Source organism: Centruroides vittatus, unplaced genomic scaffold (assembly GCF_030686945.1).
Source record: "Centruroides vittatus isolate TY-2023 unplaced genomic scaffold, ASM3068694v2 contig_468, whole genome shotgun sequence".
Classification (NCBI taxonomy): Eukaryota; Metazoa; Arthropoda; class Arachnida; order Scorpiones; family Buthidae; genus Centruroides; species Centruroides vittatus.
The window spans coordinates 63,751-80,010 of NW_027122262.1; the positions used below are offsets into that span (position 1 = coordinate 63,751).

The 16,260-nt window shown below is 32.4% G+C and overlaps 1 protein-coding gene and 1 long non-coding RNA gene across 2 annotated transcripts; one reads left to right on the plus strand and one right to left on the minus strand.

Annotated features, from left to right (window-relative positions):
* The first annotated feature begins 3,150 nt into the window (after positions 1–3,150).
* LOC136977694 (uncharacterized) lies at positions 3,151–3,719 on the plus strand. The gene is made up of 2 exons (XR_010881127.1): positions 3,151–3,461; positions 3,510–3,719. It is a non-coding gene; the product is annotated as an uncharacterized lncRNA (long non-coding RNA).
* Positions 3,720–4,016: 297 nt separating this feature from the next.
* Positions 4,017–11,063, minus strand: RpL24 (ribosomal protein L24). Its single transcript, XM_067273236.1, has 5 exons — positions 10,996–11,063; positions 10,839–10,914; positions 5,632–5,879; positions 5,502–5,565; positions 4,017–4,147 (listed from the first exon to the last, which is right to left on the minus strand). The coding sequence occupies exons 1-5, from the start codon at positions 10,998–11,000 to the stop codon at positions 4,070–4,072; spliced, it is 471 nt and encodes a 156-aa protein (XP_067129337.1). The 5' UTR covers positions 11,001–11,063; the 3' UTR covers positions 4,017–4,069.
* Positions 11,064–16,260: the final 5,197 nt, after the last annotated feature.

Consider the following 16,260-nt stretch of genomic DNA (forward strand, 5'->3'; position numbering starts at 1 on the left):
ATGCGGCCCTTACATAGAAAAAGGTTGCCCATCCCTGCTGTATATAATAGTCATCTCTTATAATTATTGTATTCCCATTGAGTTTTTCTTGTTTAATTATTGCATATAATTTCTTCCTTCTCCATCTTGATCTCTTGCATAAATCTGCAGTTAAAATTATTTTATTCCTCTCATTGCTAAAATTACCTTTCTTTTTCCAAAATGCTTTAAGAATCAAATTTCTATCATGTAGTGAAAATTTCATTTGAGTCCCTATCTGTTTTATTTCACCATTAGTTACCAAACTTTCAATATAGCTGTTAGTTATACCCAATTCCTTATTTACAAACTGTTTAATTTCCTTTGCACAATCAGGCAAAGTTAAATGTTAAATTGGAAATTTTAAATGGTTAAATGGGAAATTTATAATTATGATATTTTTATTATTCCTCTCATTAACCAATTAATCTATTTCAAACTCCAACATACCTTTTATTTGGTCGTCGTTCTTGGATGTTTCTTCCATCTCTTTTATTCTTTGGGACAGTTTTGTCAGCTCCCCATGAAAATATTTATTTTCCTCCTTCAATGAATTGACCTTGGTTTTAATTCCTTGTATTTCAATATGGACTGTGCAAATTTGTCCTGTATCAGATTGTACAAGGTGTGTCTGAAAAGTTCAGTGAATGGTCTCACAAAATAAAGGAAACAAGAGATACAAACAAAATACTTTTACTGGCATTCAAAGTAATCGCCATTAGCGACAACACACATTTGACATCGGTTGTACAGCTGCTGGAAGCTGTGAGCAAACACTTCTTTCGGTATCGCACGAAGCACCGTTGTCACACGTTGGATCTGCACAATGTTGGAAAAGCATAGGCCCTTCAGGACTCCTTTGAGGTGGGGAAACAAGAAGAAATCTGCAGGTGCCAGATCTGGAGAATATGGAGAGTGTTGAAGAATTGTCACCTGGCATGTAGCGAGGAGGTGCCGTATGAGGCTCGCAGTGTGCAGACAGGCGTTGTCGTGGAGCAGAGTCCACTGTCCACTCTGGTACAACTGTGGCCGAAGTCACCAGATGCATTTCAGCAGCCGTTTCAAAACTCCCTCGTAGAATTCTGTGTTGATGGTTGTATCATTGGATAAAAATTCACGATGGATCAAGCCCTTACTGTCGAAAAAGGCAATCAACATCTTCCTTTCTGTCTCTGAAGCATTTAAAACCATTCAAAAACACACTTTTTACTCACTGCTTCCACACCATACACTTCCATTAACATTTCATGTGTCTCCGTTGCTGTTTTGCCTAATTTGAAGCAAAACTTGTTCACATGTTGCTCCATTTCACAGTGACACTCCTTTTCACACTGACTGCGTTGCATTGTTTGTTGCTCGCACTTGTTTAACTGTCGTGATTTCGATGCTAGGGGACATTAGTTGGCAAGTCTCTCACTACGTCTGCATGAGCGCAACATCTAATCAGCACGGTTATTCAACTTTGGGACCATTCACTAAACTTTTCAGACGCACCTTGTATATAGACTTTAATGTGTACTGAGTCCACTGCAGTACTTTTGGTTCTGAATCTCATAATGTATCGAAAAATAATCATAAATTCTCATTGTTCTCGATGTCTTAGGACTATTCCTACTGACCTCTTCCTCTATTTGATGATAATCTTCACTAATTAAGCCCTTTAGTTGTTTTTCTTTAGTATTATCCTTGCATGGTCTATCCTGTCCCCTTCCTTGTATATCCATTTCTTGCAGAGATCAAGGTAAAGGTCCTGGATTTGATCCAATCCCAGCAATTATTAATAAACACCTTATAAAATCCAAGGATAATCTATTTACATATATCCGCGGCTTTAAATCTACCATGTTTCAGTTATTTAAAGTTTTCCAATTCACTGATACACGACAAGCTCTGCTAAAAAGTTCACCAGTACCTCCGGCAACCAGCACACATCCCCAATAATGAGTAAAATTGTTAAGTCCGACCCTACTCGAGCTATGACACACAACTCCCTTTATCTCCATACCCACCAAAATTTAATAGCATCAGTTCCTCTAATAAACAAACCTCCCTGCAAAATTTTTGACAAAAAGCACAGCACACGAGTTATTAAGCTTCAAATAGATTGAACAAAATCATACCTCCCACACAGGAAAACCCTCAAAGTTTTTTTTGTTTCCCTTGACATTTTGAGATTTGAGTCCAAAAATGAAAAATCTTGGGGTCATTTTTTGACTGGTTGCCACACTTTCCCTCTGTTACAACAGCTGGGAAGGTAAAAATAATAATGTTTTATTGAGAATATTTTTTGAAGAAAATAATTTTCTATAGTTATCACATTTTGAAAGATAACAGGCTAATAAAAATAAACTTTTTGAGAGGTAATTAATTGAAACAAGATTTCAAAATAGATGTTTCTAAGAGCCCGATTTCTGAATTAATTTTTAAATAATTAAAAATATATTTTCACATCGATTTGTTTCAAATTAAAAAATTATCTCCATTGAAGTTTTGAAGTTGCTCCCTCATCCCACAAGAAGGGGCTTTATTTTTACATGATTAAAAAGGCCCATCAAAAATATTAACTTTCATTTTTATTTTTATTAGCTTATTTTACATACTGCTTTTGTCATTGCCATAGAAAATTCAATAGCAATATATGCAGTAATATTGCCTATATTTTTTTATAATAAAACTAGTACTAAATCGATGTGTTTTTGTGTTAAAAATTTAATGTTCATCCTGTTTGTTGTATGTATTCTTTTATAAATTTGTTACATTTGCCAACTCAAATATTTTAAGTTTAAGATTGCACATGTGAAAATGTTGGAATAGTATGGAAAGCCATACATTAAAATAGCATTCCTAATACTGTATTATTGAAATTGATTGTGTAAAAATCAAGTTAAATCATTTACAACAATTGTCATTAAACAAATTTACATTTTTCTAAATTATAATAATCACTTGAATTTTCAGTGAGAAATTCAAAGTCAATACAGGTATACCTCGACTTACGTTGGTAATTGGTTCCAGGAGAGGCGACGTAAGTTGAATTTACTTGTGTAGTTACGACGTAAGTAGAAACTACGAGTTATGTCGTAACTAAATGCCAATAATGAGCACTTAGACCACTAAATAAGACAACACAGAAACACAGATGTTTTCATGATTTGTTCCCTAGGATTTATGATGATTGTATTAACATTTACTGTAAATGTACATATTTTAATATGATTTTATGTGCTTTCAACGCTTTTCTAGTGATATTATGACTTCAATATTTATGGCGGACGGATCTAAAGTCAAATAAACTGACTTAAACTTGATTTTTATTTTTCCATATACTTTTTTGACAAACGACGTAACTCGAGGTATACCTGTATAGCTACTCCTCATTCAATCACTTGGGACCAGCTACAACCAGCTCTCCCACATGGGAAATCCCCTGCTTAATCTTGCCTGTACTGACAGACTGCAGACCTGCTTAGCCTAGGTCAGCAGTCTGTCAGTATTCACAATTTCTAAAACTATATATTTTGTTTATAAGTGGAAATGTATTGTGCATCCATTTGAAGGATTCACTAAAATATTAATCTGAATGTCTTTTTTTATGAAAGGACTTTAATGTTTTTAGCACGTCATTTTTATAGCTTTTGCTGATTGTATTTTTTGTTCTGTAACATGTAAGAGATGCAAATTAAAATGAAGTTATTGAGTTAGAGTTTCCTTTAGACCTTTTCTTTATCCAGAATAAATAAAAAGAATTAAGCCCCTCACTTAACAACTTAGTCATAAGAGCAAAACTCATCGAGGATTAAATTTTTAGCATACAAATTACAGCCAATGACAATACACACTGAAAATTATAATTCTTGATAATCCACTATTGTCTTTCTATATCTTAAGCTGTATAAGTTATAGTTTCAAATGTTCACAGATTATTCTGCATACTTTTCAGCAACTCTTAAATTGCATATATTCAGAAATTGTTAAACAAAATAATACACAAACACAACTTCATCTATACACAAAATTTATTTATTCTTGTGCTTTATAATTTTAACAATAATTAACGTTTCCCACCAACACGGGGAGCTTTCACAGGAATAGGCTTTGCTGCCTTTTGTTTAGGAGCCAACTTCTGCTGCTGTTAAAAAGAAAAAAGAAAAAAAAAAAATCAATGAATGATTATTTACTTTTATTTTTATTTTGTAAACATATTTGTCCTTTCTGGTTGAATTATTTTAAATTAAACCAAAATTTATTTTAAATGTATAACATTAGCAATATCTGTATCCCACTCTTCATCATCCCTTTCAATAATCTTGTTAAATCAATAATAGATTTAAATGCTGATGAATGATTGATATATAACAATATTTGATTACAAAAAGGAATATTTTTGTTAATCACTGACATGCGATTTTATACTTCTGTTTATTATAAAGCTCTGATAAATGTCTTCAAATAAGTACGTCCAGTGGTGATATTCGGCGGGTTCGCACAGGTTCGGCCGAACTCGTTAAAATTTTCAGTTTTCCGAGCAGGTTCGCCCGAACCCGTTGTTAAAATTTTCAGTTTCCCGAACCTTGTTAAACACACGGAACATTTCTCAGTGGGGTTTTTTTTTTAATATATTAAAATATGCGTATTATGCTCTGTAATACTACTAAACTAGGGCCTTATACCCCGTTTGCACCGAGCATTTCAATCTAGATTGTGAGCAAGGTCAGGGTGTATGTCTTGGTGCGATTTCTCTAGACCGTTTCAATCTCGACTGAAACAAGGTTTAATCGCGATCAATTCAAGAGTGTTCTTGAAAGTAGATCCAGTCATAAGAGAGATCCCAGAATGCCATGCGCGCGAGACAATACAAGATGGCTGTGGAACATGTGTTGGGCTATGGACAGGGAAAGAAAAAGTATAATGTATCTCGAGAGATGATGACATGTACCTATTTCTAGAAGCGCCATATTGCGGTAAAGAATTTCTCTGCCTTGAAAAAAAAAGGTCGACAGCTCTAAAATACTATTGATACCTGGCCTTCTCCCATGGCTCGTTACGTTCTAAATACGCCACTGATTGTTAGATATATGGTTGCAAGGAAAGGTATTGTATTTCTAGCCAAAACTTCCATTTCATTTGTCAGTGATTGTCAGGGAAAAATTTTCTGCTAGCGAACCCCTTGTTAAATATTTCGAATATCACCACTGAGTACGTCCAAGCAACTGTGGAATGCAATCTCACTAAATGCTCTAAGAAACTATTTGACATTATTCTGTTCTATTGTAAATTCTACTACAGTTATAATATATGACATGTTTTAATTAATGGCTAATAAAAATCATTAGTGTAAGAAAAATCAATCGCTTCACTAACAGATAAAAAATTGGCAACTCATTAGTTTAAGTTTGTAGTAATTAGAAATTCAGCAAATATCAAGAAAAAAACTGATTTTAATTTTTTACCGTAATGTAACAGTAAAACAAATGATAAAATACCTTTGCAGGAGCCTGAACAACTTTCTTCTGAGATTTCAAAGCTCTCTGTTTTTCTTTCGCAGCCCTAATTATAAAAATATTTCAATTATTTTAATAAAATTTACAGCTTAAAAGTAAATAACTTAATTACCTTATTGCTTGTTCTCTCTGAGCCTTTCTCACTTCTGGTTTCATGTTACGCTTAGCAATAATATCATTCAAACTAGCTCCAACAATAGCACGTTGAAACTTTGTTGTTCTTCTGGTTCTCTTCTTAGCAGCTTCTTCCTCTATTCCCTTTTTATGCTTTCTTCGATACAATACTGTCCATGTTATCTTACGCGGGTTACGTTTCATTAAATGTGAAGCTTCACATTTTGCATTTAAAAATTGGAAAGTCTGGTTGAAAAAACAATTTTAGAAATGTATATTAAAAAATACCAGAAAATTTAATTATTGTACATCTATAACATATTTAAAACAATTGTCTGAACAAAAATAACTCAAATAATAGTTAATTAACTTTAAAAATGTCATTTTATTTTATTTCTGACAGTAATGTTTGCTAGTCACACAAAAAAATCTTTCGAAAACAGTAACTAATATAAAGTAATCACAACATTCAAACATTCTCTATTCTGTTATTTCATAATTCAAATTAAAAAATAATTTGAATTTTCATCTATAAATACAGTATGCCCACTACTAGGGTTTTGCATTTCCCAGTCTTTTGCTTGTCCCAGGATAGAATTAATAATTTTTAAGATATACAAAATATCTTATGACATACATTCAAGTGACATACTTTAAAAAATGAAAAATAATTAAGTCTTAATAATATACATTTAATATTAATCTTTGACGAACTATATTTAAATGGTTACATAAAAGTGTTAAAGTAGGCTGGCTATAATAACCTTTGTAAGTACAGTAGAGCGTCATTTATCCGAATCAATTGGGGACTGGGGTTGTTCAGATAACCGATTATGTTCGAAAAAATATATTAACCTATCCCATGTTGAAATTTTTCTCCATTGCATGAGTGTCGCTTTGCATTGAATTTTCGTTGATTTTAACACATTGGCACATGGCGTCAGTAGATAAACATTTAGGCAGCTGCTGGGCGTTACGAGTCATGGGTGACTCGTAGTCTATTTTAATACAGGGCGGCACGAGTCACCCGTGCTTCGTACTATTAAATTAATATATCTTATTGCACATAATAAAATAATATCGATATATCAAGTACGATATTTGTAGAATAATGTTATCAAAACATATGTGCCACCCCACAGAAAAAACAAGCAATTATGTCTGTCGTCCTAACTAGACATGTCCATACAAGTAACATGTGCCTCATAATGCCGTGAATGTGTTAAGCCTAACGAAAATTTTTATTATAATAATCAAGGCTATTGTATCGTTAAAAATTATTTCTTAAACCAAAAAATTATACTTTAGAAGTTAATGTGCTGAATCGAACGTTTTTGATACTACAACACAGTCTGACTGGAAAGCTTTCGGTTGACGGGCTTTCGGATAAACGACGCTCTACTGTATTACCTCGGTAATTTTTAAATTGTTGTGACCACTCTGACCTACTTTAACATGTGCAGAGAAAGGAGCTTAACTGGTCAACACGTGTCTAGCCACTTCCAATTGTGATTGACCAATGAAATCTCCAGCAGATTGATATGACAAAATCTTTGTTTACAGTACGTGCCAACTTATGATAAATAGACTATAGAAAGGCTGCTAAGATATCTAGCAACATGAAAATACCAATTAATGATGTATTAAACTGCACAGTCATTAAATCATTAAATAAAAAATCAGTACTCCTACTTTTGGGACTGACTTTGTAGAAGACAGATGTAAAAGTGCATGAATTGTGCAAGACAGGATTAAAAGTCTACTGTCTACATAAGCAGTGGTGATATTCAGCGGGTTCGCACAGGTTCGGCCGAACCCGTTGTTAAAATTTTCAGTTTTCCGAACCTTGTTAAACACATGGAACATTTCTCAGTGGTTTTGTTTTTTTTTTTTAAATATATTAAAATATACGTATTATACTCTGTAATACTACTAAAGTAGAGCCTTATACCCCATTCGCACCAAGCATTTCAATCTAGATTGTGAGCAAGGTCAGGGACTATGTCTTGGTGCGATCTCTCTCGACCGTTTTAATCTTGACCGATTCAAGAGAGTTCTTGAAACTAGATCCAGTCATAAGAGAGATCCCACAATCTCACGCGTGCGAGATAATACAAGATGGCTGTGGAACACGTGTTGGACTATGGACAGCAGAATAAAAAGGATATTGTATTTTGAGAGATGATGACATCTGTCTATTATCAGCAGTGCCATTCGGGGTGAAAAATTTCTCTGCCTAAAAAAAAGGTTGACAGCACTAATATACTATTGTTACCTGGTCTTCGCCCAGGCCCCTTCCATTCCAAATACGCCACTGATTATTAGATATATCGCAAGAAAAGGTATTGTATTTATTTCTAGCCAGAACTTCCATATTGTTTGTCGGTGATTGTCAGGGAAAAATTTTCTGCTAGCGAACCCTTTCTTAACTATTTTGAATATCATTACTGTACATAAGAAGTCGATACTGAGAAGTAAAGTGTAAGAATTGCAGATAATCTGGCTAAACAGCATGCAGACTAATTTGTTAACATGTGGGATTTGATGTTTTTGGATAAATTCAAATTTAATCTGCCTGGATCTGATGGTAAATTCTATGTTAAGCATAGAAAAGGCAAGACCTACAATAGAACTTGCTTGATGCAGATAGTAAAGTTTCCAGTGAGTTAAATGGTGAGTGATGTCTTTTCAGTAAAGTTATCAGCAGGCTAACTTTATAAATGGGTGTTTAAATGCAAAGTGCTACAAAAACATATCTGCTTATCTAGTTCCAACAATCAAGAAACAATTTTGTGATGTCAAAATTCTGCATGTTTTAGAATGAATCTGTGCTGCATCACAGTGTAAAAAGTATAGCATGTTCTTTCTTTTTAGTTTATTAGCATTATTGTCAGTTAAACTAACACACAAAATTGTTTTTAAGTTAAAAAAAATTCTACAAGAGATCCAGATCAGATGACCAAGCTGGCCAGATGAGTAATGATCTCAATCCTACCGAGAACTATTGGCAAATTACAGGCACAAGAATAGCAGAGAAGCCTGAAAATAAACACTAATTGAGGAATGTATTAGAAATATTTGATATCATAAGCTTGGTATAGAATACTTGAAGACTGCCATTCACCTATGACAATGGGCTGCAGCGCAGTTAAAGCTCAATCATTAGGATTAAGATCCCATCCAATAAAAAATAACTTTTCGTGTTATGTTTTACAGACTTACTTATACTATGAACTGTTTTTTTCTTGCAATAGTGCTTATTAACAGTACTGGTGAGAATATGTTGTGAAATAACATTTAAATTCAATATAGCATTATAAGAAACGTGCATTTCCTTGATTTCTCTATTATTTTAAATTGTAATCATAGCATAAACATGCAAAATATATTGAATGCTTTTAGTATATATTGTAGATGATACAATTTCCATGGTTACTACAACACTTCTAAATTTTCTTCATATCATTTTCTAAAAATCCCTCCAATTTCTTTATTCCACATTTAGCAAAAAGAAATTAATTAATAATAATAGGAATACAGTGGAACCTCGGTATATGTCTGCTTTAGAATACGACTTAATCCAATTATATACGCCATCTATGAACAAGTAGCACTATCAGTGTACTAGACCAGACTAGACGTTTGTGGTCCCACAGTTTATAACTTTGTTAAATTTCTACTGATTTTAATTTGTAAGTAAAATTTTATTGTTTTTATTAATCATGAATTGCAAAAAGGCAAATGAAAAGCGACAGAAAACTGAAAAAATGACTAGAATCACAATGGAACTGAAAAAAGAGATTGTTGAGAAATATGAAGGTGGCATGGGTGTTCGAGATTTAGCTGTTGCATACCGTATTCGGAGAACGACGATATTGACAATCGTGAAAAATAAAGACATTAAATCTGCTAACGTTGCGTAAGGGGTTTAATCAATTTCTAAACAGATTATTACTATTAAGGAAAGTTTGATTTGATTTTATGATTTAAATAATATAATACAACTAGCAGGTAGGCCCGGCGTTGCTCGGGCAAAAGTAACGATAGCGAAGATTAAGATTATTACGTTATAGTCACAAAAGAAAAAGAGTAATTTCATCAACGAACTAAGTATTTCTAAAGAAAGGTCGAATTTGAAAATCGAATATTCTAATATTGTTCGATTTTCACGACGTATTCTGGTTATATCGTTCGATTTTCATTGGATGTTCTAAAGAAGAAAGATCGAGAAAAACGAACTAATTTGTTTAAATTTGAAAATCAAATGTGTTCTAACATATTACTCTTTTTCTTTTTTTTTTCTCCAGAGCCCGTAAATCTTGCACGTCGCTTTCTCTTGTTCTCCATTGATACTTCACAGTATCACCGTTACTTAACACTTTGGTACTCTAACTGTGTACCAAATTTCAACTTTCAACTCCTAACCGTTTGTGCTCTTAACATTTCCATTGTTGATGGAAGTGTTAAGACTTAATCCTGTCCCTCTCCCGTGGGGAGGAATTTTGAAAAATCCCTTCTTAGTGTGCGTTTTCATGACGTACCCTAACTGTGTACCAAATTTCAACTTTCAACTCCTAACTGTTTGGGCTCTGTGCTTATTATTATTATTATTATTATTATTAACAACTCGTCTCGATTATATATATAGATAAACTATAATAACTTTAAAAATCTATAATAAAATTTATTTTTTTTATTAATGTGCTCAAACAATGTTTAAATTATTTTACAACCCCATTAATATATCATATGAAGAGGGTTTTTTTTACATGAGCATGGATTAATCATTTTTACATTACTTCTTATGGGAAAGGTTGGTTTGGTATACGTCCTATTTGGTATAAGTCCAAACATCAGGAATGAATTAAGGTTGTATACCGAGGTTCCACTGTATGCAAATTCTAAACTTAGTTCCACAAACATATCAACATTTAAGAATACTGTTTATTTAGGCAATTCGGTTATTCCCTAAATAAGCAGTGTATTCATAAATGTTGAGATAAAAAAGAGTGAGACAAAATCAACTATAATGTTATATTCTTGAAAATAATATGAAACAATCACGTGCTCAAAACATGTCTCAAAATATACAGAAAACGATTCATTAGTAAAAAATGATGTCAAAAAATTAAATACAAATTATCTGTGATGTTACATGCATTATGATTGATGCCATTAACTAAAATATAGAAAACCACATTGTACCTTTCCATCGGTTTTAATCATCTTCTTCCCATGGCCGGGATAAATTTTATACCCACTAAACGAACACAGTTCGACCCTTTAAAAAATTTAATAAATTACATAAATATATTATTACATTTAAAATAAGATTAAAACGGATTTAAAAATAATTTCTCACTTCATATTTCCGCTTCTACCTCGACCAAAATGGAGAAACTAATAACCAAATGCCACGTTAAAACAAACTATAATATCTCCCAAATATAGCCAAAAATCTTAAAGTTAATTTTTTAAATTTTTGAACAGTTATTTATTTTTCCACTTTAATAGAATTAATTTAAAAAAAAATAATTTAAGAAATTTCTGATATTTTTTTTTTCTTTATTTGCTATTTTTATTTTATGGGCAAGCGCCAAATCCGACAGAGGGCGCTCAAGATGGCTGCCGAAACAGGTAAGGAACCGACCATGCGTTTGTTCAATGCCTGAGCCGATTCAGTTTCCATCGGTGACGACTACTGCGATGACCAAATGGAGAACAAATCATTGAATTTATGTCAAATTCTAGACTATCGGCGACAGGAAACTTTGTCTTGTAAAAGGTGAAGCCGTTTTGGATGCTGGACACATCGTATTTTGTGGATTAAACTCTAACAACAACACTGAAAGTTCATGTTGCTTTAGTGCAGTGTTTCCCAAACTTTTGACATCTGTGTACCCTTTGTATAATTTTCTTAATGCTGAGTACTCCTCGTCAAAAAAATTGCATATACTTTAAATCAAAAACCAAAGATAACGAGGATATTCCATTTCTATATGCTGCTGCAATTGAAAAATCGAAAAAGCCAAAATAGAAGACTATGTGGAAAATATTGTTCCTCGGTATAGCGATATGGACTTTAGGTCTCGTTTTCGTCTTTCTAGAAGCACTGTCAAAGTAAGTCTCTGCTAAGAATTGTTAGTTGTAATAACTAGCTACAGAAAAATTGGTTTATTCGGCAATTTTAGCTTTTTATTAATACTAAAGCACATAACAAACCTTTCCTGTTAGAAAAATCGCACAAAAGCTAAAAATACACACTCGCACATTGTAACAATTCAATGTGTAGATACTGGAGGTTTTTGTGTGACATTGTTGTCTTGGCCATAAGGTGGAGGAATACACAGAATCACAGCACCCGGCGAAACCGCTAAGAAGTAACGAAGTTTTTTTATTATTTTTCTATGTTTGTAATCGAAAAAAGTAAACTTCCAAATTTTAATATCAATATTGGAATTCGTCTTATTCCATCTCTTTATATCAGAACTTGAAAGACTCCTAAAAAATTTATGAATATCCTGTTGTTTAGCATTATATAAGCACCATATATTATGTCAAAACTCTTAAACGCGTATACTACAGTGTACCAGTGTACGAAAGAATTAGGATGTATGCAATGTACAACTTTTAATTTGTATTAACTCGTATTAGTTTTAATTTTAAAAAAAATGTTGCATATAAGAGTCTGACCGAATTCGTTAATTCACACTATATTTAAATAACAGAGCTTAGTGTTTAATTTCAGTAAAAAATAACTATGGTACAGGAGATTGAACTATGTTTGAGATGTTATCTCCATCCATTGCTATCCATGGCCTTAGTGTTTGGTGTGGATCCTTTCTTAGAATGCAATTTCCAGTGTTCGAGTAGAAGCAATTCTCTAACCAAGTTGGTGAAGGCCATCTATTTCGAAGTGGTCGAATATATTTCTTATTTTTCTTCATTTGTATTAATTCTCTGTAATGTTCCAGTAATAAACAAGTGGGTTCCTTGCGCTAGAGTATTTAAAGTAATTGGAGACGACACAACAATTATCAAATTAACAATTACTGGTAGCATGATGATGTATACGATAATGAACAGTTTGATGAAACGGGGAAAAATGAATACAACGATTAAATTAAGAAATTTATCTTTCTCGAATAAAGAAAAACTTAATCGTCTAACAAACTTACTATCCAAGTATCTGGTTTTCGTCATTTGCTATACAGTTGTACTGACACTAATTGTAATACTTACTCTGTTTTATTTTGCTCTCAAAAGAGGATATTACTCACGTAATGAATCATTATTCTGCAATATTGCAACGGAAATTTCTTGCATGTATTTCTTTGCCGGACAAAACTCTATTTGGGTTATTGTTGTTATAATTGTTTCAATACTAAAAACTGGATTTTTGAGTTTATCCAAAGAACTTTTATTAATTAACAAGAATGACAGAGATTTGTTTCGTCAAATACAACCCGTAATCCTTTGTCACGATCAATTGTGGCTGTTTACAAATGACCTAAACAAAATCCATGGCTCTGCTTTTTCGCTCGATTACTTTATTCTGATGTTGTTGACCTGTTTATTCATTTACAGTCTTTTATTTGTAAAAATGCACGAAATCGCGATGTTTGTATCTTCTTTCAATACGTTGCTTTTCACGGAGATCTGTCTTATAGTCGCCTTTTTAACATCTAAATTTATTGCCGCAGTAAGTATATTCATAATTGTTTTCATATTGAACATTTAGTTTTCAATAAATTAACTGATGCGTATTCTGAAATCGTGTCTTCGGTTCAGGGAATATCTTGTTAGCCGAATAAAGATTGATGTCAGAAATGCCCAGTGTTGTCTATACACCTAGTTGTGACAGTAAAAACAAATAAATTAACATTTATTTCAGATGCATAATGGCTTCCAAGACATTTGGATATTCGCCAATCATCATTTGGATCTCGAACAGAAGCTAAAAGTCAGTATTTATACAATTATCCGGTTGATGTTACCTATGGTTCCAAGATGGCGGCTCGTCTGTGATTCCAGCAAATAGAAGGGAAACAGTGGGGATGCACGTTCTAACCTAACCTAACATATTCCAATAAATTACCATAATTATTACCAACGAAATTATTAGAATAGGTTAGGTTATGTTAAAACGTGCGTCTCCACTGTTTCCTTGCTGGAATAAAACTAGTCGCCATCTTGGAACCATAGGTAACATTAACCAATTATCCTAAAACAATTATTGAATTTAATTTGTTGAATTCTCTTTTATGACAATACAATACTGTATCAGAAATTAAATTTATGTAAATGATTTGCTTTAACAGATTTTGACTTTTATGAAGAGATTCGGAAAAGCTCCTTTATCGCTTTCCGCACAAGACTTCTTCATTGTAACAAAGAAATTTCCCATCAATGTAAAAACGCAAAATCTTAGAGATAAGTAATTCATTGTTTTAATGTCTTACTTTAATACTGTTTTACCGAAATGTGTGTAATTAAGTATCACGTAAATGTTAAACTTAATTCACACATTTCGAATGTAGATATTCAAATAAAGTACAATATTTCATTTTTTTGTCGAAATATATTTATGAATGATAATTTTCCCAGCGACTCTTCGTTGCAATTTTTCGTCAGGAGGAAATTCTATAACTTTTCGTATTTAAAAAGATTTAAAAAAGAAACCTTAAGTTGTTCAATATTTTATAGAGAAAAATTTAGAGCTAAATGTATTTGATTATTTATTATATTTAAAGACTTATTAAAATAGTCGTATTTGATTTGTTCGCAGATGGCAAATTCTTTGTATTCGATTTATTCGAGTCTGTTGGATTTGAGAAGTGCGCAGCAAGAAACTGTAAATTGTTCAAAAAAATCTCTTCTGTGAAAAGAAGATTCGATTTGAGAGTGAAGTGCACAAGAAATTTCCTTTTTGATTTTTAATGAAGAAAACGAACAATTCCTGCATCAATTTTAAAGTTTGATTGTGAATTGTTAAATAAATTCTAAATGTAATTATGATGTAGCGTGATAAATAATATAATTTATATTGAATATGTGAAAAAGACGAACAGCCTTTATGTCTGTCACTCTGTATTTTGATTTTGTATTTTTTATGAATTTTCAAATTTTAAAAATCATTTTACAATAAAAATTCACAAAACTTTTACGAAAAGTTTTTGGGAGGTGTGTTTGTGAGAAACCAGGATAGTATTTTTTGTAATTTCCATAATCTTAATGATAATTTTGTTGATTCCGGTTAGCGATGATTTGGATGATGATGATGATGATGATCCATAGTCAACATTTTTCATTATAAATTCTTTATTTTTCGCTTAAAATTTTTGCTTATATTTTTCCAAATTACTTTAATTCTTCAAATTTAATTTCGTTTATGCGTAAGTTTGCATTGAAAATTCTTGCAGTGAATATAATTAATAAATGAATTGCTTTAATTCATAAATATCATTTTTTTTAATTTGTGACTTTTGTACGAAGACAATTTTAATCTTTAAAGTTTAAAAATTTTCCTGAAATTTTCATGAAAAGTCGCATAATATGATTACAAATGAAAGATTTTCAGGAGTTCGTTAGGCAATTTCTGTCCTGGACATGTCGGGCCTAGCTACAATGCGAGCACTCGTTGCATGTTAAACCAGAGTTTGGGAGTCGGCAGAAAAATACACGACTTCAGATTCTCGAGTCGGTATTTTCTAAAAACGACTCCCATTAAAATATTCAACTTTTCGACTCTGCACTAGATCTTATTTTAAGGTAATTTAAAACTCTTTCCTCTCTTGACTGATAAATAAAAACGGGAAAGAATAAAATTACGTTTATCTTCCAGTTTTTACAAGCGTTAGAATCAAAGCTCCATATCCTAATTTGACACGTTTATTAAATTTTTAACACGTGAGCTCGAATATCGCTCCGGCCTCACAGAATGTATTCAATAGACGCATTCAATAAATGAGATGTAAATGTTTAACAGTTTGTTCAAGGGAGCGTTGGTGTTCGATACCCAACACATTGGAACATGTAAATACCGGTATTTAGTATTTGCTTCGGTTGTACTGTACCTGAACTAATCTATGAAGCCTAAACCTGAACACTAACAAAGAAAACAATACAGAGACTACAGATTACACAAAAAAGTATGAAAAGATGAATGCTGGGCATTACGAGAACAGACAAAGCTAATTACTTGGATCAGAGATCATCAAACAAAGGTATGTCATAGAGGAGATCAAACGTTGCAAATAGCAATAGGCCACACACATCGCCAGACAAGAAAACAGCAGATGAACTACAAATATCATAGACATAATTTAATTATGTATATTAAAACAAGATTGTAGAAATAATTGTTTAAATATTTTAGTTTAATAAATACATAAATCCAAATGACTTGTAAGGGCACGTTTGGAAATTCTACTGGTAATACCACTGACGTGTACCAGAAATTCTACTGGTTATTGCACCACGGTCATAGCCAGTTATTCCGGGCTATTAGTGCATTTTTTACACGCTGATTATTTTGTGATGTTCAACATGGTGGAAAGTCGAGAGGAGATGATATTAATTCTATCATTGCTCTCGAATATCGATTCAGAATCATATTACGATGATG